The sequence below is a fragment of the Physella acuta genome, unplaced genomic scaffold, assembly GCF_028476545.2.
Source record: "Physella acuta isolate Inbredline_101_S28 unplaced genomic scaffold, ASM2847654v3 ptg001575l, whole genome shotgun sequence".
Lineage (NCBI taxonomy): Eukaryota > Metazoa > Mollusca > Gastropoda > Physidae > Physella > Physella acuta.
Genome location: NW_026733089.1, coordinates 1,774 through 27,922, shown reverse-complemented (window position 1 = coordinate 27,922; position 26,149 = coordinate 1,774). Strand labels below are relative to the sequence as shown.

At 36.2% G+C, this 26,149-nt stretch overlaps 3 protein-coding genes and 1 pseudogene across 4 annotated transcripts; 3 read left to right on the top strand and 1 right to left on the bottom strand.

The window, feature by feature from the left end:
• The first annotated feature begins 1,437 nt into the window (after positions 1–1,437).
• LOC131928956 (dermatopontin-like) lies at positions 1,438–3,033 on the top strand. Its single transcript, XM_059285138.1, has 2 exons — positions 1,438–1,681; positions 2,543–3,033. Exons 1-2 carry the CDS (start codon positions 1,465–1,467, stop codon positions 2,845–2,847), a joined length of 522 nt encoding a protein of 173 aa, XP_059141121.1. The 5' UTR covers positions 1,438–1,464; the 3' UTR covers positions 2,848–3,033.
• A 1,807-nt stretch (positions 3,034–4,840) lies between these two features.
• Positions 4,841–9,067, top strand: LOC131928953 (dermatopontin-like; annotated as a pseudogene).
• A 3,953-nt stretch (positions 9,068–13,020) lies between these two features.
• Positions 13,021–18,324, top strand: LOC131928954 (dermatopontin-like). Of its 2 annotated transcripts, none has more exons than XM_059285135.1 (2): positions 13,021–13,310; positions 17,744–18,324. In XM_059285135.1, exons 1-2 carry the CDS (start codon positions 13,097–13,099, stop codon positions 18,046–18,048), a joined length of 519 nt encoding a protein of 172 aa, XP_059141118.1. In that variant the 5' UTR covers positions 13,021–13,096; the 3' UTR covers positions 18,049–18,324. The 2 variants fall into 2 exon arrangements, with proteins under 2 accessions (XP_059141118.1, XP_059141119.1); XM_059285136.1 differs by lacking the exon at positions 17,744–18,324 and adding an exon at positions 15,718–16,249 and having other exon boundaries at positions 13,024–13,310.
• Positions 18,325–20,796: 2,472 nt separating this feature from the next.
• LOC131928955 (dermatopontin-like) lies at positions 20,797–25,006 on the bottom strand. Its single transcript, XM_059285137.1, has 2 exons — positions 24,742–25,006; positions 20,797–21,358 (listed from the first exon to the last, which is right to left on the bottom strand). Exons 1-2 carry the CDS (start codon positions 24,956–24,958, stop codon positions 20,979–20,981), a joined length of 597 nt encoding a protein of 198 aa, XP_059141120.1. The 5' UTR covers positions 24,959–25,006; the 3' UTR covers positions 20,797–20,978.
• Between the last annotated feature and the right edge of the window lie 1,143 nt (positions 25,007–26,149).

Sequence of the window (26,149 nt, the reverse complement as noted above, 5' to 3'; positions counted from 1 at the left end):
AAAATTAAGCATTGATTTTATTGGTACATCACCACCCCAGATTTTGAAAATTCAGAAAAAAATATTTTAGAAACAATGAAATGTGACAGATATAAAAGCTAAATTATATCATCAACAACGTAGGCAGTGGCGCCACAAATTATCCGGGGGCCTATAGGCATTAAGGGTGTAGGCTCTAGAAAAAAAACAACTTCTGAATTAGAAAGTAAGCTTTATTTATTTATTTGTGTTTATGTAAGTTAGGGTACCTAACGGAAAATGGTGGCCATCTTAAAAAAAACTTTTGTTGTGGTCTCACGGTTTAAAAACTAACAAGGGAAAAACAACATAACTCCAAAATTGGTATGCATTTTTTTTTTTTAAATTTATTTTGAACACGTGGTTCGACCTTGTAACTAAATGAATACACCTACATATCAAGGGACGGAGTGGTCTAGTGGTAGAGCAGTAGAGAGCTGGACTGCACATCCGGGTTCAAGTCAGTAGACCGTAACTCAAGTTACGGAAAGTAAATGCGGCTGGGCATAGTGCTGACCACACTATCTCTTCATATACCGAGGTCACAGAAACAAGTGAACTCTACTTCACTTGCCCTAAAGACCGTCAGGTTTGAAAGGGAACTTTACTTACTACATATCAAGGATTGAACCAATTTTAATAAAAAATAATTTTTTATTTCAAAATATAACACGTATGAGGCTACCAGAGTCTGCAAACACAAAATTTCGCTTTTCCTCGAAAGTGAAAAAGTGTGACAACTGTCGTTTAGCCCCTGTGGTGTTCAATTGTGTTTTGCAGTTATTGAATCTGATAAAATAAAAAGGTGCCAGAAAAGGTGATAGATCAACAACTAACAGCAGGCGATTGATCCGCCGTTAAAAGCAGATGGTGCAGCGGGTGATTCATCCATTTTTCTGTGATTGCATCTGGTCATGCATTGAAATTAAAATTACAAAGGTGGAGCCCATGGCCTCCAGAAAAATGCGCAAAAGAAAAAAAAACGCAAAAAAAAATGCGCACAAAAATTCGCAACGGAAACATGCGTAAACAGAAAAAAAACGTAAGCAGAAATTTGCGAAAAAAAATGCGCAAACAGAAAATTGCGCAAACAAAAATCGCGCACAGAGAAAAGTGCACGCAGAGAAAAGCGCATATAGCATTTTTTTTATTGTGTATTTTTCCTTTGAGCATTTTTTTAAATTATATAAAAGCGTATAATAATCGGCTTCCCTTCTGCATTCGCTCTTCTGCTCTTCTGACAGACGACTCTGTTAATCGAGGTGCTGTTTGCAATTATCATAACAAGTGAGAGAATCAAAATATGAACATTACAATACATTGCAAGCTCATTAGCTAAGGTGACAAAAAATCTATACCGACAAGTTAATAGTGAGAGCTGCAAAATAAAAGGCATTTCTCTCGACTTTGTTGAGCAAGCGGCCTCTACGACTGAGACACGGAGCAATGATGTTTCTGTTCAAACTCATATTACTCTGCGCCGCTTTGGCCATAGTGCGGACTGAAAATTTTATAAATGACTACGATGCTAGCTTTGATTTCAGTTGTCCTTCTGGTGAAGTGTTGAGCTATATCTACAGTGAACACAACAACTACTACGAAGACAGACGCTTTGCATTTTCCTGCAGAAAAGAAATCGCAACATCGGACTGCACTTTCAGCGGTAAAGAATTTATTTAATTAGGTGCCATCTAGAAATTTACCACCCAAACTCGAGGTAGGGCGTGCGTAGTGGAAGCTAAGTATGACAAATAGATCTATCTATATATGTGTGTATTACATGTACCAATGTGTGTGTGTGTCTGTCTGTCTGTCTTTTGTGCATTGCTACACCTTTCATTTGATCACCCTGAAACTTAAGTGGAAGTTGTTGAGAATTTTCCTAGAAGGGTTTCAGTGAAAACAATTTCTTTTATTTCGCAAGGGTGGCGCCCCAGCAGGGCGCGATTCGATTTCGCTATATATGGTAAGAATTAAAGTCGGGTGCGGTTTAACACCACTTATCCAAGTGCCATGAAACTTTAGGGAGTTGATGACAACACTTCGGAGAAAATTTCTGCGGAAAAAAGTTAAACTTTATTAATGGCGGCGCCCGGGAGAATGAGATTTTTCTTAATACACATTTTCTGTGTGCGCATTTTTCTGTCTGCGCAAATTTCTGTTTGCGCATTTTCCTTTTGCGCATCTTTCTTTGAACCACTCCTAAGATATATTTAGGGTTCGAGTTTAAGCATCTATATTTTTCGAAAGCCTAGTTATATGTATAATATTAGCATATGGATAATTTTCATTCCTATTTTCAAGATACCACCAGGAGTAGCATGCCCTTGAATCACCACACCAACAAGACAGAGGGAAAAGGGGGGGGGGGGAGTGGGGGTGGAAAGAAGGAAATAAAGAGAAAAAGGGAGCTAAGTTTCAAGCAATTGTAAAAGCTATAAACAATACTTGTAAGTTATTCAACACGCTTAAATGGTATGTTTAAATTTTTAAACCGCATATGTTTATGTTTATTTGTCCCCAGGATACGTCAACAGTTTTGATAACCCAGTCAACTTCGTTTGTCCGACGGGTAAAGTTATCGTTGGGATCCAGAGTTACAACGACAACTACTACGAGGATCGTCGTTTCAACTTTCAGTGCTGTCGGGTCCCCAATAAGAAGTTATGTAACTGCAAAATGACAAATGACGCCAACACTTGGGACGGCCCAATGACGCTGCGGGTGGGTGACGGCCAAGCGATTCGAGGCGCTCAGAGTCATCATGACAACTATTATGAAGACAGGATTTGGCAGTTCTCTCTTTGTGAACTTAAATATTCATGCTGAAAATTATTAATAGAAAGTTAACTCTTAAATTTTTGTGAAGTTGTTTTATCCTTAAAGTGTTTTTTTTTATGTTTTGGAAATAATAAATACATTGCATCATTTACTTACCCCCCCCCCCTAGTTTTATTAACAGAATAAATACTAAGTATTTAGCCCTACTCTGAAAATTTAAAACGATTTTAAAAAAACGTGTAATTGTTTAAATTTTGAAAATTAATGTAATAAAATTATTTTAAGCAAATTTTTCAGTCTTTATTTTTTTGGTATGTATGAAACTTAGTATAGGACAGATGAAGTAGAGTCCGCGTTTCTTTACCTCGGAATATGAAGATATTGTACTGTCAACACTATGCCCAACCGCCTCTACTTTCCTTTACGTGAGTCGGGTAAGATCCGGGTGGTCTCAAGGACAACTAGGAGTCTCAAGTCCGGCCCGAGATCCGAACTCGGGACGTACGGTTAGCACTCTACCACCCGACCACTCCGTTCCGCTACCATTGGTGAGAGAATCATCGATACTTAATCCTGTTCAAGTAAGTCTGGTTAATGAGCATTGATTGAGCTGGTAGTGGCCATACATCAGAGAAAAAGAGAAAGAGAGAGTAAGATTTCTTTCAAACCGTGTGGTACAACAAAACAATATACAGAAGTTATGTGGGCTGTAGTTTAAAATGTTTAAAATGATAACTTTTCCCGTTTTTTTGGGGTGTGGGGTGGGGGTGGGTGGGGGTGGGGGTGGGGGAGGGGGGCTGTCCCCCCACTCCCACAAATATCTGAACTGGACTAACCTTGAAAGCACAAAATACTAAACTGTGCTACAAAAACATCTTTACCTAGCTGTGCTTAAAGAAACAGGTGTTAACCCATTGTTGGGTCAGCCACACGCAGGTGTAAATTGTAAAACTGTTACAGCTTAATTAGGTAATCAATAAAAAAAAGGTACAGAAAATAAAACCTATCGCTTGAAATAACGTGCTTTTTTCGTTGTTCTGATAAGTGGCAACTTGTTGTGGTAAATAGACACACACACACACAAACACACACACACACAATGTAATACATACAGTGATAAACAGACAGAGGAAGGAGGGGGGGGGGGGGGGGGAGAAGGAGGAGGTTGGTGAGAAAAACAACGCATTTGGTTAAAGATAATTTTGTAAAATAAAACCATTATTGAAATCAAGGCTCCGTAAAAATATTCAGCCTGTCATTGCATAAATGGATGTTAAATAAAGTGGGCCTGAACGTAGGCTTACTAGATATAGAGATCATAATTGTGTACATATTTCGTAGAGTCTCGCGTCCATATAAAACTATAATGATATAAAAACATTGGATCAACCAGATTTTTATTTCACGTTTTGATATGTAACTGTTAGTGTTTAATGCACACGCGCTTTGTGCATTCCACTTTCATTGTGTTTGGCTGCATGCAATTTTTTTACAGTAAAATCTTGCTGATATTTTCAGAGGCGTAGCCATGGGGGGGGGGGGGCAGTGGGTGACAAATGTCACCGAGCGCCGGCCTTAGGGGGCGCCAAAATGGGTTGTAAAAACAAATTAAAATGTCATTTTAGCTGCATTTTTGTAGTTTGAGGGGGGGGGGGGGGTGCAAATCGTAAAAGGGGGGGGGGGGGGGGTTGCAAATCGAAAGTTTGAGGGGTGGGGGGGGGGGGGGCTGGGTGGAAATTGAAAATTTGTTCCCGAAGGGGGCGCCAAATTGAAAGTTTGTCCCCGGGCGCCGGGAAGCGTCGCTAGGCCCCTGGATATTTTTACCCCTTCTGTTTTTGCTACTCTATTGATCATCGTCACTTCTGATCGTCGGCCATTCTAACCGTCGTCACTTCTGATGTATGACCCTTCTGAACCACAGCCCTGATCGAATCTCTATTTCGCGTACCAACTCGGCCAAACACACACAAACAAGCCCATACATTCTAAAACTCATTAATTAAGCTGACAACTAAATCTATACGGACATGTTTAATAACAAGTGCTGAGCAGTCACAAGGGGACTTCACTGGACCTCTCTGAGCAAGCGGCAGCTAAACCTGGTACCCAGAACAATGCTGGTTCTCTTCAAACTCTTGCTGCTGTCTGCAGCACTGGCGACCGTGTTGACCCATGATTTCGTCAACGACTTCGATCGTTCTTTTGATTTCCGCTGCCCAGATGGTTCAGTTATCAACTACATCTACAGTGAACACAACAACCACTATGAGGACAGGCGTTACGAAATTCTTTGCAGGAGCGAAAAGAAGACAACGGAGTGTGCGCATAGCGGTAAGGAATTTATTTAACGTAGAGGCGACAGAGACAGTGATTTAAAAAAAAATCCTACCATGGAGATAAAAACTTAAAAAACTAAAAAAAAAAACAATTTCATACTTAACCTATGATTTACATTAATGCGATTTAATACGGCTTAGACAAATGACAACATAAGGTCAGGCCAATTTTAAGGCAATGACGTGGCTGATTGTTGCTGGTTCAGTGTTTCTTCCAGACTTTTTTCTCCGGGGGGGGGGGGGCACTTGAAATTTTCGGGGGGGGGGGGGGGGGCGGACACTGTTAAAAGTATATATTTTCTATAAATTTCATTTCGTTCGGGGGGCGGTAGAATTTTTTCGAAGCCCCCCTCGAAGAGATGCCTGGAAGAAACTCTGTGCTGGTTGAATCAAGTACTTTAGCCTATACCAGGTTGAGAAACAACCCAGGTACTAAACTTATTTGGTCAGCAAAAATACGCACTGCAGCAGGAGTAGACTGGGCCGCCGGGGAAAAAAATACCCAGTTGGCCACCAACATTGCTGCTGTAAATAGACCAACTACACTAACTGACTATTAATTAGTGATTTTATAAAAAAAAAAGTTTTTTGTTAACTAACCCTTAACTTAACCCTTTCTCAAGCCTGCCTTGTGAATTTACTTTAAGTAGGGCTGATGTCGACCCGTCCTCATCTCGCTTCGCAGCAGTCTGCTGGAGCGGCCAGTTTTAAATAATGGTCGATCCGACCCCACCACCAACCCCTCCGAAGCACGTCTACGGCGCTCTCCCCTCCCCCCTCCATCCCCCACGAACGATAAAATTTAGTAGCCCCTAAATAAGTTTCGAGTGCCCCTCACCCCACACCCGGAGAAAAAAAGTCTGAATAATAGACCTAAATGTATAATTAATTAAAAAATTAATGAACATTCACCACATGAACGTTGGTAAGACCCAAACCCCTATTGTGGATGAAATCGTGAACTGTATAAAACGCAACATCATATTTTAAATAAAAAATATGTTTTCCTCTCTTCTATTTTGCCCTAAAAACAACTTCTTTGACCGAACATCGGTTTACTCCGTATAAACTCTTATTGACTATCGTCTACCCAAGTCCCTTGTAAGAGATCACTCTCTACACTGAGATACTTCCAAAACCAGAGGCGAAAGTCATTTGTATTACACACATTGAAGGCTATAAGCTTCACAAGGGAACTGAATATTGACACAATCTTACTCCATATTATTGCCGACATGATGTCAAGCTTAAAGAAAATCTACTGTATCACTATAACAGGCATTATCTAATGATATCAGGGATAATCTAATAGTATCAGGGATTATCTAATGATATCAGGGATTACCTAATGATATCAGGGATTATCTAATGATATCAGAGATTATCTAATGATATCAGGGATTATCTAATGATATCAGGGATTATCTAATGGTATCAGGGATTATCTAATGATATCAGGGATTATCTAATGATATCAGGGATTATCTAATGATATCAGGGATTATCTAATGATATCAGAGATTATCTAATAATATTTCATCCGTACCAGAAGAATTAAACCCAGATTCATTGTTAATTATTGTGTTTTTTTCTTCTATATTTATGACAATTTACTCTAAATCAATACAAAACCTTTCGGCGACCGCCATATGTCAGGGGAAGGGGTGCCGGGTACGGCCCCTGGTTCGGCTAAACCATTGAGTGGCGTGTGCCACCGTGTCCGTATCGTATTGTGCTGTTTAAAATAAATGTAGGCGCCAAATTGCTCCACCACTTCAAAACTTAATACATTTTTTTCGCAGAAACCTATCAAGGAGTATTCCCAACAACTTCCCAAAGGCTGAGTAATGCATAAAGACAAACACAAAAAGAGACATACTTTCATTTTAATATATGAATAGATATATTTCCAACTAGCTGCATCCCGTGCTCCGCCACGGTAAATCTTTTTTAAATGTACCAACAGAACAAAACTAAACACAACACAAACGAACGCAAAAAAAAAAAAAAAAAAAAAAAAAAACGAAAAAACAAACACAACACTCATAACATAAACACAATTTAAATGCAATCATAAAGGCATATTGCTCACAGTCTAGCCCGTAGCGCCAAATCGCGCCCTTTCCGGTGATTTGCACCCCCCTCAAACCACCTCCCCCCCCCCCTCGCAAATTTTTTCCAACCCACTTTGGCGCCCCCTAAGGTCGGCACCCGGGGACATATGCCCCCCCCCCCCTCGCTACGCCTCTCCTATAAAACCCGAAAGATAGAATAATAATTAGTAAACAGTATGAATAATAGGCAGTATCTATAATATATACAATATTTCACTTTACCCATTCACGCATTTTTTTTCCAGTACTTTAAATTTTAAAAATTTACAATAGAGTTTCATAACTAAAACCATTGCACACCTAATGAACGTGATGACGCGTCTATAATAGTGCTGAATAGTTGATTAAAAATTATAAGTAATAAACAGTAGGGCCTACATTCAGTGAATAAAATAAATAAAAGATTGCCTTTTATCAATCCATGCTAATTATAATTTTCTAACAATAATTTCCTCTTACACATCCGAATAATTTGCATTCACATTTTGCTAATTATATTATTGCAACACTAATTCCTTCTATGACGAACGTATATTTGCATTCACATTTTTTATTAGCGTGAGTTTAATGTATTTTTAAATTACCTCCTTTGTCAAAATTAGAAAAGAGTTAAATTAATTTGATTTTTCTACCGTACTGTTATTATCTTATTAAAATGTATCCACTTTTTCTGGGAACCTAAACGAAAATGATATTTGACATTAATCTTTTTAATACGTTTTAGCAGTTTGCGTGTATTTAATATTTTCTTGACGTTATGCGAAAGAGTAAAAACCGTGGCAATTATAAAATAGCTCTATGCCGCTATATAAACAAACCCTACTCTAACACTTATAATAAGACACTGCGGTGCACTGAAAAGCACAGCATGGTGCGAATGTTTACTTTTATGGTTCCAAAAGCTATAGCGATGACGGAAGGAAGGACTGACACACTACTTGCCCGCTTATATTATAGATAAGTATTTTTTAGAAATGTAACTATTGTGACGAAAATCAAGATTTATCCTTAAGGTATTACTAATCATTTTTAGAATCATTGTTCGAAATTCCTGCTTTTGTTATACAATATTTTATGGACCAAGGAAAACAACCAAGATAATATTTATCGCAAAATGATCTATATATATATATACATATATACATATATATATATATATATATATATATAAATATATATATATATATATTTATATATATATATATATATAATGCTCACAATTTTGTTTTGTTTCAGGATACGTGAATGCTTTTGATCAGCCCGTGAACTTCCTTTGTCCTGCGGACAAAGTTATGACCGGCATTGAGAGTTACCATGACAACTACTACGAGGATCGTCGTTTCAACTTCCAGTGCTGTAAAATCCCTGACAAAAAGTTATGCAGCTGTTACCTGACAGAGGAGGTCAACACATGGGGACGGGCCGATGACCCTGGTTGTCAATGATGGTCAGGTGATTCAAGGCGCTAGTAGTTACCATAAAAACTATTACGAGGACAGAATTTGGAAATTCCAGCTTTGCCAACTGAAAGATAAATGCTAAAAAATAAAATTACCTCCAAAAAAAAAAAACAACAACCCATTAATAAACAATATGAGGGACTTGTCTTGAATTATTAGTATAGTTTATTAAACCTTTAAAAACTATTACATGCTTTAAATACTATTTTTTAAAATCATTTAGCAGGCTGTAGGCTGTTGTTTAACAATGAAATAAATTTAAAAGTCACATGTTTTGAGCAATTGTTGTATGAAGTAGTTTACATTTTTAAAAAGTAGATCTAATTTCGATTCGATGAAATAAACTAGTTTAAATCTATGATATTGTCGATTTTGTGTTGTATAAAAATAAATATAAAAACCTTTACTAGGATACTTGTAATAGACATTAAGCCTTTATGGATTGGTCTAATACTTGAAAACATATTACACTGAAAAAGTAAAGATCCCTTTTCAAACGGTCTATAGGGTAAGTGAAGTAGAGTTCCTTGTTTCTGTGACCTCGGCATATGAAGAAATAGTATGGTCAGCCTTTACTTTCCCTAACATGAGTTAGGTACCCATCAGAATTGGGTGGACTTAGGGACGGATTCGACCTCGAGACTTACGGGTTAGCAGTCCAGCTCTCTACCGCTAGACCACTCCGTCCCATTATTACACTGAAGACCTAACAATTTGGGTGCATTTGCTGCTGTCATTGATGACCATCTTTTAGATTACAACATATCATGTGATTTTGTTATTGTTTTTACTGAAACCCAATAAGTTACATAGACGGAGAAGGGGTTGACTTCTAGTGTTAGTGGTTGGGGTTCTGAGCAGTTAAGGAGTGACCTTCACCAAATAAATCAAGTGTGTCATAGGTGAAAGAGCAGAGGTCGACTTTTGGGGATGTCTTCACTTGCTGGTGATAAAGTTTTAGTATATTGCTGGTTATGATAAGTAGAATAAATTAGATCTTTTAAATAGGATTACAACTCGCATTTACATCTAGCAACTCACTAGGGAGGCATATGTCCAATGCAGAGGCGTAACGAGGGAGGGGACGGGGGCATATGTCCTCGGGCGCCGACATTAGGTGGCGCCAAAATGGGTTGGAAAAAAAATAAAAAATATGAGGGGGGGGGGGTGCAAATCGAAAGTAGTTTTAGGGGGGGGATGAAAATCAAAAGTTTTGCGCCGGGAAGGGCCGCTACGCCTCTGGTCCAATGTAAATGTTTTTTAACTCTGCTAAGGCCATATTTATTAATTATCTGGACAACAATATTTTATACTGATTGTTGTCATCGTATGTATATGTAGATATGGCTAACCGAAAAGTACTCGCTATTCTAAGTATTAGCAAAAAAATGATAATATAAAAACAAAGAAAGAATACTCTTGGTAAAGAAAACCAAGAGAGAATTAATGGTTATTTCCCTTTGTTTCTATGACTATTTTCAAACGTTTAAGCCAGTAAGAGTTGTTCACCTTGAGATTCTCTTCGCCCCATATTGTGTACACATATCTGAATAACTTTTTAAAAATGTTCACGATGTGTTTGTACTCATGTAACAGTTAACAAAACATTCACTTCAAGGCTGTTGTCAGAAAAATAAAGCGGGAGTGATCTCCCCTAAACTTTCTAGAATATTCTTACGTAACACTACGGCAGGGGTCGGCAACCTTTTAAGATGGAGGGGCCAAAAGTTGCAATTTACAAAATTCCCTAGTTTTTAAATAGCCACTAACATTTTTGTTTCAATATTTGGTATTTGATTAGGATTAGGTTAATAAATTTGATTTGTTATTTAAAATAAATAGCTTTAAATATGAAATGATATTTATTGATATAAAAACATACACATGTTTCGCCAGAATAATAAAATCAAATAATAAAACTATAGGACTATCCCAATCCACTATAGAGGCTGTTGAGTTGTTGTTTTTTCCTTAGTGACATCACCGGCTAAGTAGGTGTCTCCCATTAGCCAGGCAGGCCTCAACACGGCAAACGCCTTCTAACTGGCTTAGATATCGGTTTGAATAACTTGCATCGTTCGCTTCTATCCTTTGGTTCTCACCAGGCTCATCTTCCATCCCACTGAACGCAGGGTAAAGTCGTACCCCACCGTCCAGTAAAAATGAAATTATATAACAGTTAATATTTGTGCAAGGAGCTGGAGAGCCGCATCTGGACATCAAAAGGGCCGCATGCGGCTCGCGAGTCACAGGTTGCCGACCCCTTGAAAACGGGGAATGGCTACTCGGGATTAGACATGGTTTTTCATCCATTTATATATATATATATATATATATATATATATATATATATATATATATATATATATATATATATATATATATATATATATATATATATATATATATATATATCAATGTATGTCTGTTTGTCTTTTATGCATTACTACACCTTTCATCATTATATTTAAAGACCCGAGGCATATGTATTTGAGAAGCCCCTCGTTCATTCCTAAAACAAGCTACAGTGTGGCAGCGGTTCTAGACTTAAGACATCCTGGTTTGTTACAAATGTTAACAAGCTTGTCTTTAAATGTTACTCGTAACAGCAGACGAGCAGATAACTTTTAGATAACAAGCAATAGATAAATAGATATATTTTAAAATAGAAATGCCTAGCTAGCTAGTATAAGTTTCAGGATCTATAGCTGCATGCGGTCATTCACTTGAACAGCTTAAGCACACACGAAATGCTAAAAAAAAAAGAGCGGGAGTGATCTCCCCAAAACTTTATCGAATATTCTTAGATAACACTAATGGGGGTGGCAACTTCAGTGCAGTCGGAATATAGTCATTTAAAAATCTATTTTCCAATAGGCGTACTTTAATTTTAATAGTAGAATCTCGTTAACATTACCCAACTTGACTTGATGCAACCTCCTACATTCCCCCAACTTGACTTGATGCAGCCTCCTACATTCCCCCAAATTGACTTGATGCAACCTCCTACATTCCCCCAACTTGACTTGATGCAGCCTCCTACATTCCCCCAACTTGACTTGATGCAGCCTCCTACATTCCCCCAACTTGACTTGATGCAACCTCCTACATTCCCCCAACTTGACTTGATGCAGCCTCCTACATTCCCCCAACTTGACTTGATGCAACCTCCTACATTCCCCCAACTTGACTTGATGCAGCCTCCTACATTCCCCCAACTTGACTTGATGCAACCTCCTACATTCCCCCAACTTGACTTGATGCAACCTCCTACATTCCCCCAACTTGACTTCATGCAACCTCTACATTCCCATAATGTGACTTTAACCTTTCACAGATAGGCGTAGTGTTCGCATTCATGCGATCTACCCATCGCCCATCCTACTCATCACAGCTTTAACAGTTCTAGACGTTAATTTCTTAAAGAGGTGTAAAAAATAGTATTTGATTTGTTTGTTCTTGCTAGCATCTAAACAATTTTTTTTTACTCCCACATTTGACTGTTACATTAAGGTTTTTATATTTATTTAAAATAAACCGGGAGTGATCTCCCTTAAATTTTCTCGAATATTCTTACATAACAATACGGGGGATGGCAACTCGTGATATAGACATGATTTTTTAACCATTTTTAATTACTTAACCTTTTAAAAATAGAATAGAATCTCGTAGAAAAAAGAATAGTAACCAAAAGAACGCCAAAACAATATGTGTATAATAGTGCGGAATATTATTAGTACTTTATAAATTCCGGTCAAAGGAAGTTACTAAAAATTTGACAGAAGGCAGAGAATTAGATCTTTTACTGACAAGTGAAAAGTCATTTATCTATCCGAAATAGTTCTCAAGTTATAGGCTTTTGAAAGATTGAAAGTTGAAAAAGTTCCACTTCAGGTTTTCGGAAATCGCTCAAAAATGTATACAGATCTACAAATTTGATTTAATACTTATATTTGAAATTTCATCAACCTAGCTATAACGGTACTCAGGTTATCGTGTTTACACACACAAACACACACACACACACACGCACACACACACACACACACACAAACACACACACAAACACACACACACATACACCCACCCACACACCCACCCACCCACCCACCCACCCACCCACCCACCCACCCACCCACACACACACACACACACACACACACACACACACACACACACCCTTCTGAACCACATCCCTGATCGAATCTCTATTTCACGTAACAACTCGGCCAAACACACACAAACAAGCTCATACATTCTAAAACTCATTAATTAAGCCGACAACTAAATCTATACGGACATGTTTAATAACAAGTGCTGAACAGTCACAAGGGGACTTCACTTGACCTCGCTGAGCAAGCGGCAGCTAAACCTGGTACCCAGAACAATGCTGGTTCTCTTCAAACTCTTGCTGCTGTCTGCAGCACTGGCGACCGTGTGGTCGCATAATTTCCTCAACGAATATGACCAACCTTTTGATTTCCGCTGTCCATATGGTTCAGTTATCAACTATATCTACAGTGAACACCACGACTATTTTGAAGACAGGCGTTTCGAAATTCTCTGCAGGAGCCAAAAGACAACGGAATGCGCGCATAGCGGTAAGGAATTTATTTAAATTATACTTAAATTATACACGTCGAGACCACAGAGACAGTGATTTTTTTAAATTCTACCATGAAGACGATAAAAACTGAAAAAAAAAATCATACTTAGCCTATGATTTACTTTTATTCAATTTAATACGGCTTAGACAAATGACAAAATAAGGACAGGCCAATGTAAAGGCCGTGATATACCTGATTGTTGCTGGTTAAATCATGAACTTCAGCCTATACATTGGTTGAGTAACAACCCAGGTACCAAACTTATTTGGTTAGCAAAAATATTGCAGCAGGAGTAGATTGGGCCGCCAGGAAAAAAAATTTCTATTTGACTATGTCCCTACCTTCATATCTTGTTGCATAGTATTCAACGTTTCGATTTTGTTTTCTCAAGCCTGCTGTGTGAATTTACTTTAAGTAGGGCTGATTTTACTTTACTTAACGTAGGGCTGATGTCGACCCGTATCTCGCCTCGCAGCAGTCTGCTTGACCGGCCAGTTTCAACTATAGGTCGAATCGATCCCACCCTATCCGAAGCACGTCTACCGCCCCCCCCCCCCCAACGATATAATTTATTTAGAAAACATATACTTTTAACAGTGTCCGCCCTCCCCTTTCCCGTGTAGAATTTAGCCAGTCCCCAAATAAGTTTGAGTACCCCCCTCCCCTAAGCCGATCCATCGATTGACCTTAGAATACTAGATCTAAATACCGACTGACACACACAGTGTATAATCAATTTAAAAAAAAATTAAAGAACACTCAGCACTTGAACGCTGGTAAGACCCAAACCCCAGTTGAGGATAAAAAATTTTGAAAAAAAATGTATAAAATGCAAATCTTGCAACAAATTTTTTTTTTTCGTTTCTCTTCTGCTTTGCTTAAAAATAACTTCTTTGATCAAAAATCTGTTTACTCCGTATAAACTCTTCTTACCCAGTGTTTCTTCCAGACTTTTTTCTCCGGGGGGGGGGGGGCACTTGAAATTTTCGGGGGGGGGGGGGGGGCGGTAGACTTTCTTCGGGGGGGGGGGGGGGCGGACACTGTTAAAAGTATATATTTTCTATATAAATTATATAAATTTCTTTTCGTTCGGGGGGGGGGGGGCGGTAAAAATTGTTCGGGGGGGCTTAGACCCCCCCGAAGAGATGCCTGGAAGAAACTCTGTTCTTACCGATCATCTACCCAAGTGCATTGTTAGAGATTACTCTCTAAGCTGAGATACAGAGGCGTAGCGATGGGGTGGGGGCAGGGGGGGGACATATGTGCCCGGGCGCCGACCTTAGGGGGCGCCAAAAGGGTTGTAAAAACAAATTAAAATGTCATTTGAGCTGTATTTTTGCAGTTTGAGGTGGGGGGGGGGGTGCAAATCGAAAGTTTGAGGGGGGGGGGTGCAAACATTTTCTCCCAAGGGGGGCGCCAAATTGAAAGTTTGTCCCCGGGCTCCGGGAAGGGTCGCTATGCATCTGCTGAGATACAACCAAAACCAGGGGCGAAGGTCATTTCTGTTACACACATTGAAGGCTATGAGTTTGACAAGGGAACTGAATGATATCAGAGATTATCTAATAATATTTCATCCGTACCAGGAGAATTAAACCCCGATTCATTATTAATTATTGTGTTTTTTTCTATATTTATGACAATTTACTCTAAATAAATACAATACCTTTCGGCGACCGCCATATGTCAGGGGCAGGGGTGCCGGGTACGTACCCTGGTTCGGCTAAACCATTGAGTGGCGTGTGCCACCGTGTCCCTATCGTATTGTGCTGTTTAAAATAAATGTAGGCGCCATAGTGCTTGCGGGGGATCCTGGGACGACAAATTGCAGCATCCTTTAAAAAGTTAATTCTTTTTTTCGCAGAAACCTTTCAAAGAGTATTCCCAACCACTTCCCTGAGGCTGTGTAATACATAAAGACAAACACAAAAAGAGACATACTTTCATTCTAATATGCATAGATTTCCAATAAGTATTTTTTAGAAATGTAACTATTGTGATCAAAATCATAATTTATCCTTAAGGTATTACTAATCATTTTTAGAATCATTGTTCAAAATTCCTGCTTTTGTGATTCAACATTTTATGAGCAATGGGAAACAACCAAGTTAATATTTTTAGCAAAATTATCTAAGCCTGGTTAATTTCCCTGAATTTTCAAAATTAAACAATATTCCTTAAATTTTTCTGGAGTCCTAGGATGCCTTTTTTTTTTAGCCCGTGGGGCCCGAAATTTAATTTTTTCCCGTACAAACCTTTCCATATATATATATATATATATATATATATATATATATATATATATATATATATATATATATATATATATATATATATATATATATATATATATATATATATATATATATATATATATACTCTCTATTTTGTTTTGTTTCAGGATATGTGAATGCTTTTGATCAGGCCGTGAACTTCATTTGTCCTGGGGACAAAGTTATGACCGGCATTGAGAGTTACCATGACAACCACTACGAAGATCGTCGTTTCAACTTCCAGTGCTGTAAAATCCCAGACAAGAAATTGAGCAACTGTTACATGACAGCAGAGGTGAACACCTGGGACGGGCCGATGACCCTGCAAGTGCCAGATGGTCATGTGATTCAGGGCGCTCACAGTTACCATAACAACTATTACGAGGACAGAATTTGGAAATTCCAACTTTGCCAACTGAAATACTAAAAGTTATCAAAATTAATTACCTAAAAAACCAAACCGTTTTAATAAACAATATAAAGGATCTGTCTTGAATTCATTCGTACAGTATATTAAACCTTTAAAAACTATTAAATGCTTTAAATACTATTCTTTAAAATCATTTCAGCAGGCCGTTGAGCAATTGTTGTATTAAGTTGTTTACATTTTTAAAAAGTAGATCTAATTTCGATTCAATGAAATAAACTAGTTTAAATCTATGATATTGTCGAATTTGTTTTTTAAAAAATAAATTTAAAAACCTTTACTAGGATATTGTAAAAGACATTAAGCCTTTATGGATTGGTCTAATACTTGAAAACATATTACACTGAAAAAGTAAAGTTCCCTTTTCAAACGGTCTATAGGGCAAGTGAAGTAGAGTTCCTTGTTTCTGTGACCTCGGCATATGAAGAGATAGTGTGGTCAGCCTTTACTTTCCCTAACGTGAGTTAGGTACCCATCCGAATTGGGTGGACTCAGGGACGGATTCGACCTCGAGACTTACGGGTTAGCAGTCCAGCTCTCTACCGCTAGACCACTCCGTCCCATGATTACACTGAAGACCTAACAATTTGGGTGCATTTGCTGCTGTCATTGATGACCATCTTTTAGATTACAACATATCATGTGATTTTGTTATTGTTTTTACTGAAACCCAATACGTTACATAGACGGAGAAGGGGTTGACTTCTAGTGTTAGTGGTTGGGGTTCTGAGCAGTTAAGGAGTGACCCTCACCAAATAAATAAAGTGTGTCATAGGTGAAAGAGCAGAGGTCGACTTTTGGGGATGTCTTCACTTGCTGGTGATAAAGTTTTAGTATATTGCTGGTTGTGGTGTGCAGAATAAATTAGATCTTTTAAATAGGACTACGAATCGAATTTACATCAAGCAACTCACTAGGGAGGCATATGTCCAATGCAGAGGCGTAGCGAGGGAAGGGTCGCTACGCCTCTGGTCCAATGTAAATGTTTTTTAACTCTGCCAAGGCCATATTTATTAATTATCTTGACAACAATATTTTATAATGACTGTTGTCATCGTATGTATATGTAGGTATGTCTAACCGAAAAGTACTTGCTATTTTAAGTATTGGCAAAAAAAAATGACTGTTTAAAATAAATGTAGGCGCCATAGTGCTGGGGCGACAAATTGCACCATCCTTTCAAAAGTTAATTATTTTTAATCGCAGAAACCTTTCAAGGAGTATTCCCAACCACTTCCCTGAGGCTGTGTAAGACATAAAGACAAACACAAAAAGAGACATACTTTCATTCTAATATGCATAGATTTCCAATAAGTATTTTTTAGAAATGTAACTATTGTGACGAAAATCAAAATTTATCCTTAAGGTATTACTAATCGTTTTTAGAATCATTGTTCGAAAATTCCTGCTTTTGTGATTCAACATTTTATGAGCAATGGGAAACAACCAAGTTAATATTTTTAGCAAAATTATCTAAGCCTGGTTAATTTCCCTGAATTTTCAAAATTAAACAATATTCCTTACATTTTTCTGGAGTCCAAGGATGCCTTTTTTTAGCCCTTGTGGGCCGAAATTTAATTTTTTCCCGTACAAACCTTTCCATATATATATATATATATATATATATATATATATATATATATATATATATATATATATATATATATATATATATATATATATATATATATATATTTATATATACTCACTATTTATTTTTGTTTCAGGATATGTGAATGCTTTTGATCAGCCCGTGAACTTCATTTGTCCTGGCGACAAAGTTATGACCGGCATTGAGAGTTACCATGACAACTTCTACGAGGACCGTCGCTTCAGCTTCCAGTGCTGTCGGGTTTCTAGAAAGAAATTATGCAACTGTTACATGACGAATGACGTCAACACCTGGGACATGCCAATGACGCTGCGGGTGGGTTTTGGTCAAGCGATTCAAGGCGCTCACAGTTACCATAACAACTATTACGAGGACAGAATTTGGAAATTCCAGCTTTGCCAACTGAAAGATAAATGCTAAAAAATTAATTACCTCCAAAAAAAAAACAACAACCCATTAATAAACAATATGAGGGACTTGTCTTGAATTCATTAGTATAGTTTATTAAACCTTTAAAAACTATTAAATGCTTTAAATACTATTTTTTAAAATCATTTTAGCAGGCCGTAGGCTGCTGTTTAAAAATGAAATATATTTAAAAGTCACATGTTTTGAGCAATTGTTGTATGAAGTAGTTTACATTTTAAAAAATGTAGATCTAATTTTGATTCGATGAAATAAACTAGTTTTAATCTATGATATCGTCGATTTTGTGTTGTATAAAAATAAACATAAAAACCTTTACTAGGATACTTGTAATAGACATTAAGCCTTTATGGATTGGTCTAATACTTGAAAACATATTACACTGAAAAAGTTAAGTTCCCTTTTCGAACGGTCTATGGGGCAAGTGAAGTAGAGTTCCTTGTTTCTGTGACCTCGGCATATGAAGAAATAGTATGGTCAGCCTTTACTTTCCCTAACATGAGTTAGGTACCCATCAGAATTGGGTGGACTTAGGGACGGATTCGACCTCGAGACTTACGGGTTAGCAGTCCAGCTCTCTACCGCTAGACCACTCCGTCCCATTATTACACTGAAGACCTAACAATTTGGGTGCATTTGCTGCTGTCATTGATGACCATCTTTTAGATTACAACATATCATGTGATTTTGTTATTGTTTTTACTGAAACCCAATAAGTTACATAGACGGAGAAGGGGTTGACTTCTAGTCTTAGTGGTTGGGGTTCTGAGCAGTTAAGGAGTGACCTTCACCAAATAAATCAAGTGTGTCATAGGTGAAAGAGCAGAGGTCGACTTTTGGGGATGTCTTCACTTGCTGGTGATAAAGTTTTAGTATATTGCTGGTTGTGGTATGCAGAATAAATTAGGTCTTTTAAATAGGACTACAACTCGCATTTACATCAAGCAACTCACTAGGGAGGCATATGTCCAATGCAGAGGCGTAACGAGGGAGGGGACGGGGGCATATGTCCTCGGGCGCCGACATTAGGTGGCGCCAAAATGGGTTGGAAAAAAAAATAAAAAATATGAGGGGGGTGGGGTGGTGCAAATCGAAAGTAGTTTTAGGGGGGGGGGGGATGCAAATCGAAAGTTTTGCGCCGGGAAGGGCCGCTACGCCTCTGGTCCAATGTAAATGTTTTTAAACTCTGCCAAGGCCATATTTATTAATTATCTGGACAACAATGTTTTATACTGATTGTTGTCATCGTATGTATATGTAGATATGGCTAACCGAAAAGTACTCGCTATTCTAAGTATTAGCAAAAAAATGATAATATAAAAACAAAGAAAGAATACTCTTGGTAAAGAAAACCAAAAGAGCATTAAGGGTTATATCCCTTTTGTTTCTCTGACTATTTTTAAACGTTTAAGCCAGCAAGAGTTGTTCACCTTGAGATTCTCTGCGCCCCATATTGTGTACACATATCTGAATAACTTGTTAAAAGTGTTCGCGATGTGTTTGTACTCATGTAACAGTTTACAAAACATTCACTTCAAAGCTGTTGTCAGAAAAATAAAGCGGGAGTGATCTCCCCTAAACTTTTTATAATATTCTTACGTAACACTACGGCAGGGGTCGGCAACCTTTTAAGACGGAGGAGCCAAAAGTTACAATTTACAAAATTCCCTAGTTTTTAAATAGCCACTAACATTTTTATTTCAATATTTGGTATTTGATTAGGATTAGGTTAATACATTTGATTTGTTATTTAAAATAAATAGCTTTAAATATGAAATAATATTTATTGATATAAAAACATACACATGTTTCGCCAGAATAATAAAATCAAATAATAAAACTATATGACTATCCCAATCCAATATAGAGGCTGTTGAGTTGTTTTTTTTTCTTTAGTGACATCACCGGCTCAGGAGGTGTCTCCCATTAGCCAGTCAGGCCTCAACACGACAAACGCCTTCTAACTGGCTTAGATATCGGTTTGAATAATTTGCATCGTTCGCTTCTATCCAGTAGCGTACCTTATTAAGGTTTTTATATTCTGTTTAAAATAAACCAGGAGGGATTTCCCCTAAATTTTCTCGAATATTCTTATATAACAATACGGAGGATGAAAACTTGGTAAATAGACATGTTTTTTTAAAACCATTTTTAATTACTTAAACTTTTAAAAATAGAATAGAATCTCGTAGAAAAAAGAATAGCGAACCAAAAGAACGCCAAAAACAATCTGTGTATAAAAGTGCGGAATATTATTAGTACTTTATAAATTTACATGCGTTTTTTTCGAGAAATCGGAAATAGCGTAAATTAGTACTTCCGGTCAAAAGAAAGTACTCAAAATTCGACAGAAGGTAGAGAATTAGACATTTTACTTACATGTGAAATTTCATTTATGTATCTGAAATAGTACTCAAGTTATAGGCTTTTGAAAAATTGAAAGTAGAAAAAGTTCCACTTACAGTTATCGGAAATCGCTCAAAAGTTGATACAGATCTACAAATTTGATATAATACTTATATATACAAGCTAAAACGGTACTCAGGTTATCAAGTTTACACACACACATACACATACAGAAAAGATTGCAAAACTATGTTTTTTACGACCCAGAGAGGTGTAAAACGTCGAGATTTGCAAAAAATCTCTATTTTTTTTGCATGAGTAGGGTCTACAATACTTACTCTATACTTCGTATATACGAGAAAGTGAAAAAAAAACACACGATCCACATTGCTACGATAACTTTAAGACAGTTTATTTCATCGATTAGATATTAGATCAACATTTAAAATGTTTAAATTGTAATTATATCAGTTTATATAATAGCTTACGACAAATAGTTTTTGGTGTATTTGTACTGCAAATAAAATAAGAGGAAAAAAAAAACAGAATCTTTAACTCTTTTTTTTAAAGAATATTATTTACTTGCCAGTTTCTAAGTCTAAATTAATTGTGTTAGTAAATTTCAGACGAGTCTTTATTAGTTGGTTATTCAAAAACTGGTTATCTTCTAACTGACAAAGCTGGAACTTCCAAATTCTGTCCTCATAGAAATCGTTGTGGTAACTGTGAGCGCCCTGAATCACCTGACCATCCGGGACTTGCAGGGTCATCGGTCCGTCCCAGGTGTTGACCTCTTCTGTCATGTAACAGTTGCTCAATTTCTTGTCTGGGATTTTACAGCACTGGAAGTTGAAACGACGATCTTCGTAGTGGTTGTCATGGTAACTCTCAATGCCGGTCATAACTTTGTCCCGAGGACAGATGAAGTTCACGGGCTTATCAAAAGCATTCACGTATCCTGAAACAAAACAAAATCGTGAGCTTATATATATATATATATATATATATATATATATATATATATATATATATATATATATATATATATATATATATAGAGAGAGAGAGAGAGAGAGAGAGAGAGAGAGAGAGAGGAGAAAGAGAGAGAGAGAGAGATATTTATATAAATTAGCGAAGGTCTGAAATAGTTTACTATAGAAACTCATTATTATCCAGATCTAGAAAGAATTATCTAGAATCTACGGCTAGTTTGCTTAAGTCTAGTTTTTGCGTAACTCTTGCTAGATCTAGATTAGACCTATCCTAGATCTAGATAGATAAATCACAAAGATTTATATCAAGTAATTAAGGACTAAAGTAGTTTAATAAAGAAACTCAAAAGTGTATAATGACTTTAAAATGGATTGTAATTTTAACTAATTAATCTTTGGTTTGACCTAGATTCTAGATCTATAAATAACTTTCTTGGACAGATTGTAGAGCTAGAGAAATTTATTGTAAAACTAAATGAAAAAGACAGTTGAAAATTGATATAAGTGTTGGAACGTAATAAATACAGCAAACGGACGTATTGTTAAAGTTATGGCGGACAAGAAATTAGCTTTATAACGCGTTAAAGATCTGAATAGGCCACGAAATATAGTATTGGAGCCGGCATTCACGTATCCTGAAACAAAACAAAATCGTGAGCTCATATATATATATATATATATATATATATATATATATATATATATATATATATATATATATATATATATATATATATATATATAGATAGATATATATATACTAGCCGTCCCGGCCAGGCCCTGCTCTGGCTTCTGTGAAAAACCATTCTGTTAAAGACCATTACCTGTGTGTTTAGTAATCATCATATACCCGGCATTGCTCACCCATACCACGACCAACCAAAACCAAAACAACAAAACGCAAACATAACGCTAACACAATTACAAATACAAACGAAAACAAAAACCTAGCAACAAACCCAACCACAACCACAAACACCAATACAAACACAAAGAAAAAAACAAACAAAAAAGCAAACGAAAACAAAAACCTAACAACAAACCCAACCACAAACACCAATACCAACAAAAAAAAAAAAAAAACGAAAAAGCAAACGAAAACAAACCAAATCCAAACGCAAAACCAACCAAAAACACAAATACAAACCAAAACAAAAAAACACAAACAAAAACGAAAAAAGAAAGAACGAAAACAAACCAAATCCAAACGCAAAACCAACCAAAAACACAAATACAAACCCAAACAAAAAAAAACACAAACAAAAACGAAAAAAGAAAGAACAAAAACGAACCAAATCAAAACGCAACCACTAACGCAAACCCACCTAAACACAAAGAAAACACTAACGCGAACATAAACGCCCGGGGCGGAATCACCTGTTTTAGCTTAATAAACGACTATAGTACCCCAACTTATTCATAGTTTTTGCACTCACTTAAACGAACGCGCCTGTTTCAATTTAATGAACAATTATAATACTCCAAGCTTATCCGTAAAATACCTACAACATTTGCACTTGATCAATCCCCGCTAATTATGTAATTATTTTTTTCCCAACACCAAAACAAAGTAATTAAAAAGTAAATGCTTTTCAACTAATGCAATGGTTTTATAAAGGGAAGTAATTGTGTTTTGCCTAATTTGTCAAAGGGAAGTAAGCGCTATAGGACTAAAGAAAGACATAATTAGAATTTTTGTAAAAGATGATATTTTTTTTAAAACTTGTGTTTAATGAACATGCCGACAATTATTACTATAATTTGAAAAATGAAAATGATTTCCCAACACTTTTAATAGTAATTTTTTAACTCATAAATTTAGACAAATGCGCACGATAATTGATCTAACACTTAAATCCGTAGAAATGCCAACGACAAACATATGCGTTACAGAATTGAGCTTTATATATTAGATATGTATATATATATATATATATATATATATATATATATATATATATATATATATATATATATATATATATACATATATATATATATATATATATATATATATATATATATATATATATATATATATATATATAATATTATATATATATATATATATTATTATATATATATATATTATATATATATATATATATATATATATATATATATATATATATATATATAATATATATATATATATAAGCTCACGATTTTGTTATATATATATATATATATATATATATATATATATATATATATATATATATATATATATATATATATATATATATATATTATATATATAAGCTCACGATTTTGTTATATATATATATATATATATATATATATATATATATATATATATATATATATATATATATATAGGCCTATATATATATATATATATATATATATATATATATATATATATATATATATATATATATATATATATATATATATATATATATTTATAGTAGCGCACCCGCCCTCTGGAAAGTCTGATGAAATATATAAGAAGGCTTTCATCAATGCTTTACCAATCCTATGTTCTAAGACGCGTAACCAGAGGCGTATCCAGGTTTTCGTTGTAGGGGGAGCGAAAAGAGCACAAAAAGGCGCCGAGTTTTTAACATGTTCTATATACGTGTGTATATATATATATATATATATATATATATATATATATATATATATATATATATATATATATATATATATAATATATATATATATATATATATATATATATATATATATATATATATATATATATATATATATATATATATATATATATATAAACTAGCTGTATGTCATTACTTCGCTATGTTGTAAAATAAATTGAAAGTAATAAGTCTAAGGCATTATCTACCGCACTGTTTAGAACGAACGTAGGTGCCATTGCACTCACCGGAAAGCCCAGGGCTTAGTGCCTTAAACTTAACACCCCTCTTGCCAAGTGGTACTACCGTAGAGGTTTTTTAAACATTGCAATGAATCGTAATGGTTATTTTTAGAATGGCAAACTGATGCAGCTGTTAATACGTGTTGTAAACGTAGACACTACTAGACTAGTACAATAATGCTTAATTGCTGCATGAAAATAAATCTTGTGATTTACACAGATGTGCCGACCAAAAATATTTTTTAACAAATATCATTGTTTAAAACTTTGAGTTTAAAAATTTTCCAAAAAGGCGCCACTTTGCTGAAAATGGCTAGAGGGGGAGCAGCCGCTCCCCCTGCTCCCCCCTGCGTACGCTACTGATCGTAGGCTTAATATGAAATATTAATTTTCAATTTACACATACTTACAATGATGAATATCAAACGTCTGTGTCGCCTCTACGCGTACTCTACATGTCTAGTTTTAGCAAACCAAACTCCTTACCGCTATTCACACACTCAGTTGTCTGTGTTTGGCTAGCGCAGAGAATTTCGAAACGCCTGTCTTCAAAATAGTCGTTGTGTTCACTGTAGATATAGTTGATCACGGAACCATCTGGACATCGGAAATCAAAAGGTTGGTCATATTCGTTGAGGAAGTTATAGGAACACACGGTCGCCAATGCTGTAGACAGCAGCGAGAGTTTGAACAACAACAGCATTGTTGTGGGTCTAGAGGCAGTTTATACAACACGGTCCAGTGCAATCAATTTGATCATGCAACACTGTTAGTTTAACATGTCGTTATAGATTTCGTTGTCAGCTTAATTGATGAGTTTTAGAATGTATGGGGTTGTTTGTGTTCAGTGTTCCCTCTAAGGTGCGCGGTTGCGTGGCCGCGCAGTAGTTTTGAACCTGCCGCGCAGTCATTTTGTAAAATACAAACATCCTTGTATAATACTTTTAGAACACCGCGCACACAAAATACAAGTTGCACACTAGCATTTTCCCCTTAGAGGGAATGTTGTTTGTGTTTCGTTAAGTTTTTACGTAAAGCGTCTATAAGCAATGCCGTCGTTCAAAAGGGCTGTTCAAAAGACGGAAAAAAGTTCATAAAAGTAAACGATCAAATGGCAGAGGCGTAGCTAGGGGATGGCGGGTGGGTCGACCGCTCGGGGGACCGACCTTAATGGGGCGCCCAATTGGCTTGAAAAATAAAAAAGTAAGCTTATTCTGAGCTGCATTACAGTCAAACTTAAGAAAATAGAAAGCTACTTGGTTCTACGGACGGCTTGATCTACATTGCTTGTGTGATACGGGAAAAAACTATTAACGGTGATTGATGTGTGTGTGTGGTGTGTGTGTGTGTGTGAGTGGGGGGGGGGTTCCTTTTTCCCTAAACATGAATAAAGATATAAATATGGGGGGCAATATTAATAGTTCGCCCTGGGCGCCGAAATGGGTTGCTATGCCTCTGTCAGATGGGCAAAGATCTCAGAAGGATTTTCCGGTAGAAAATCAGTATCAAACCAAACACAATTAGACACAAAACTCTATACAACTGTAATTCAGACATAAATCATAAATCAAAATGTATTATAAAAATTTGGTGGATCCAAATTTTTTATTTATATTTGAAAGCATATGGATACGAGATTCTAAAAAAAATATATAAAAAAGTACCTGAAGGTCCATGGGACAAGTGAAGTAGAGTTCACATGTTTCTGTGACCTCGGCATATTCCATACAGAAAAAAAAAGTAAAACTGAAAATGATAAAGATTGGTTGTTTTTTTTAAATTCTCAAAGTAGACGAAGACATTTCTATAAACTCAGCATCTTCGCTTGCTTCTTACGAAAATCGTAAAAAGAGTTTTAACAGATGATAAAAGATTGAATTAATTAGAAAACATC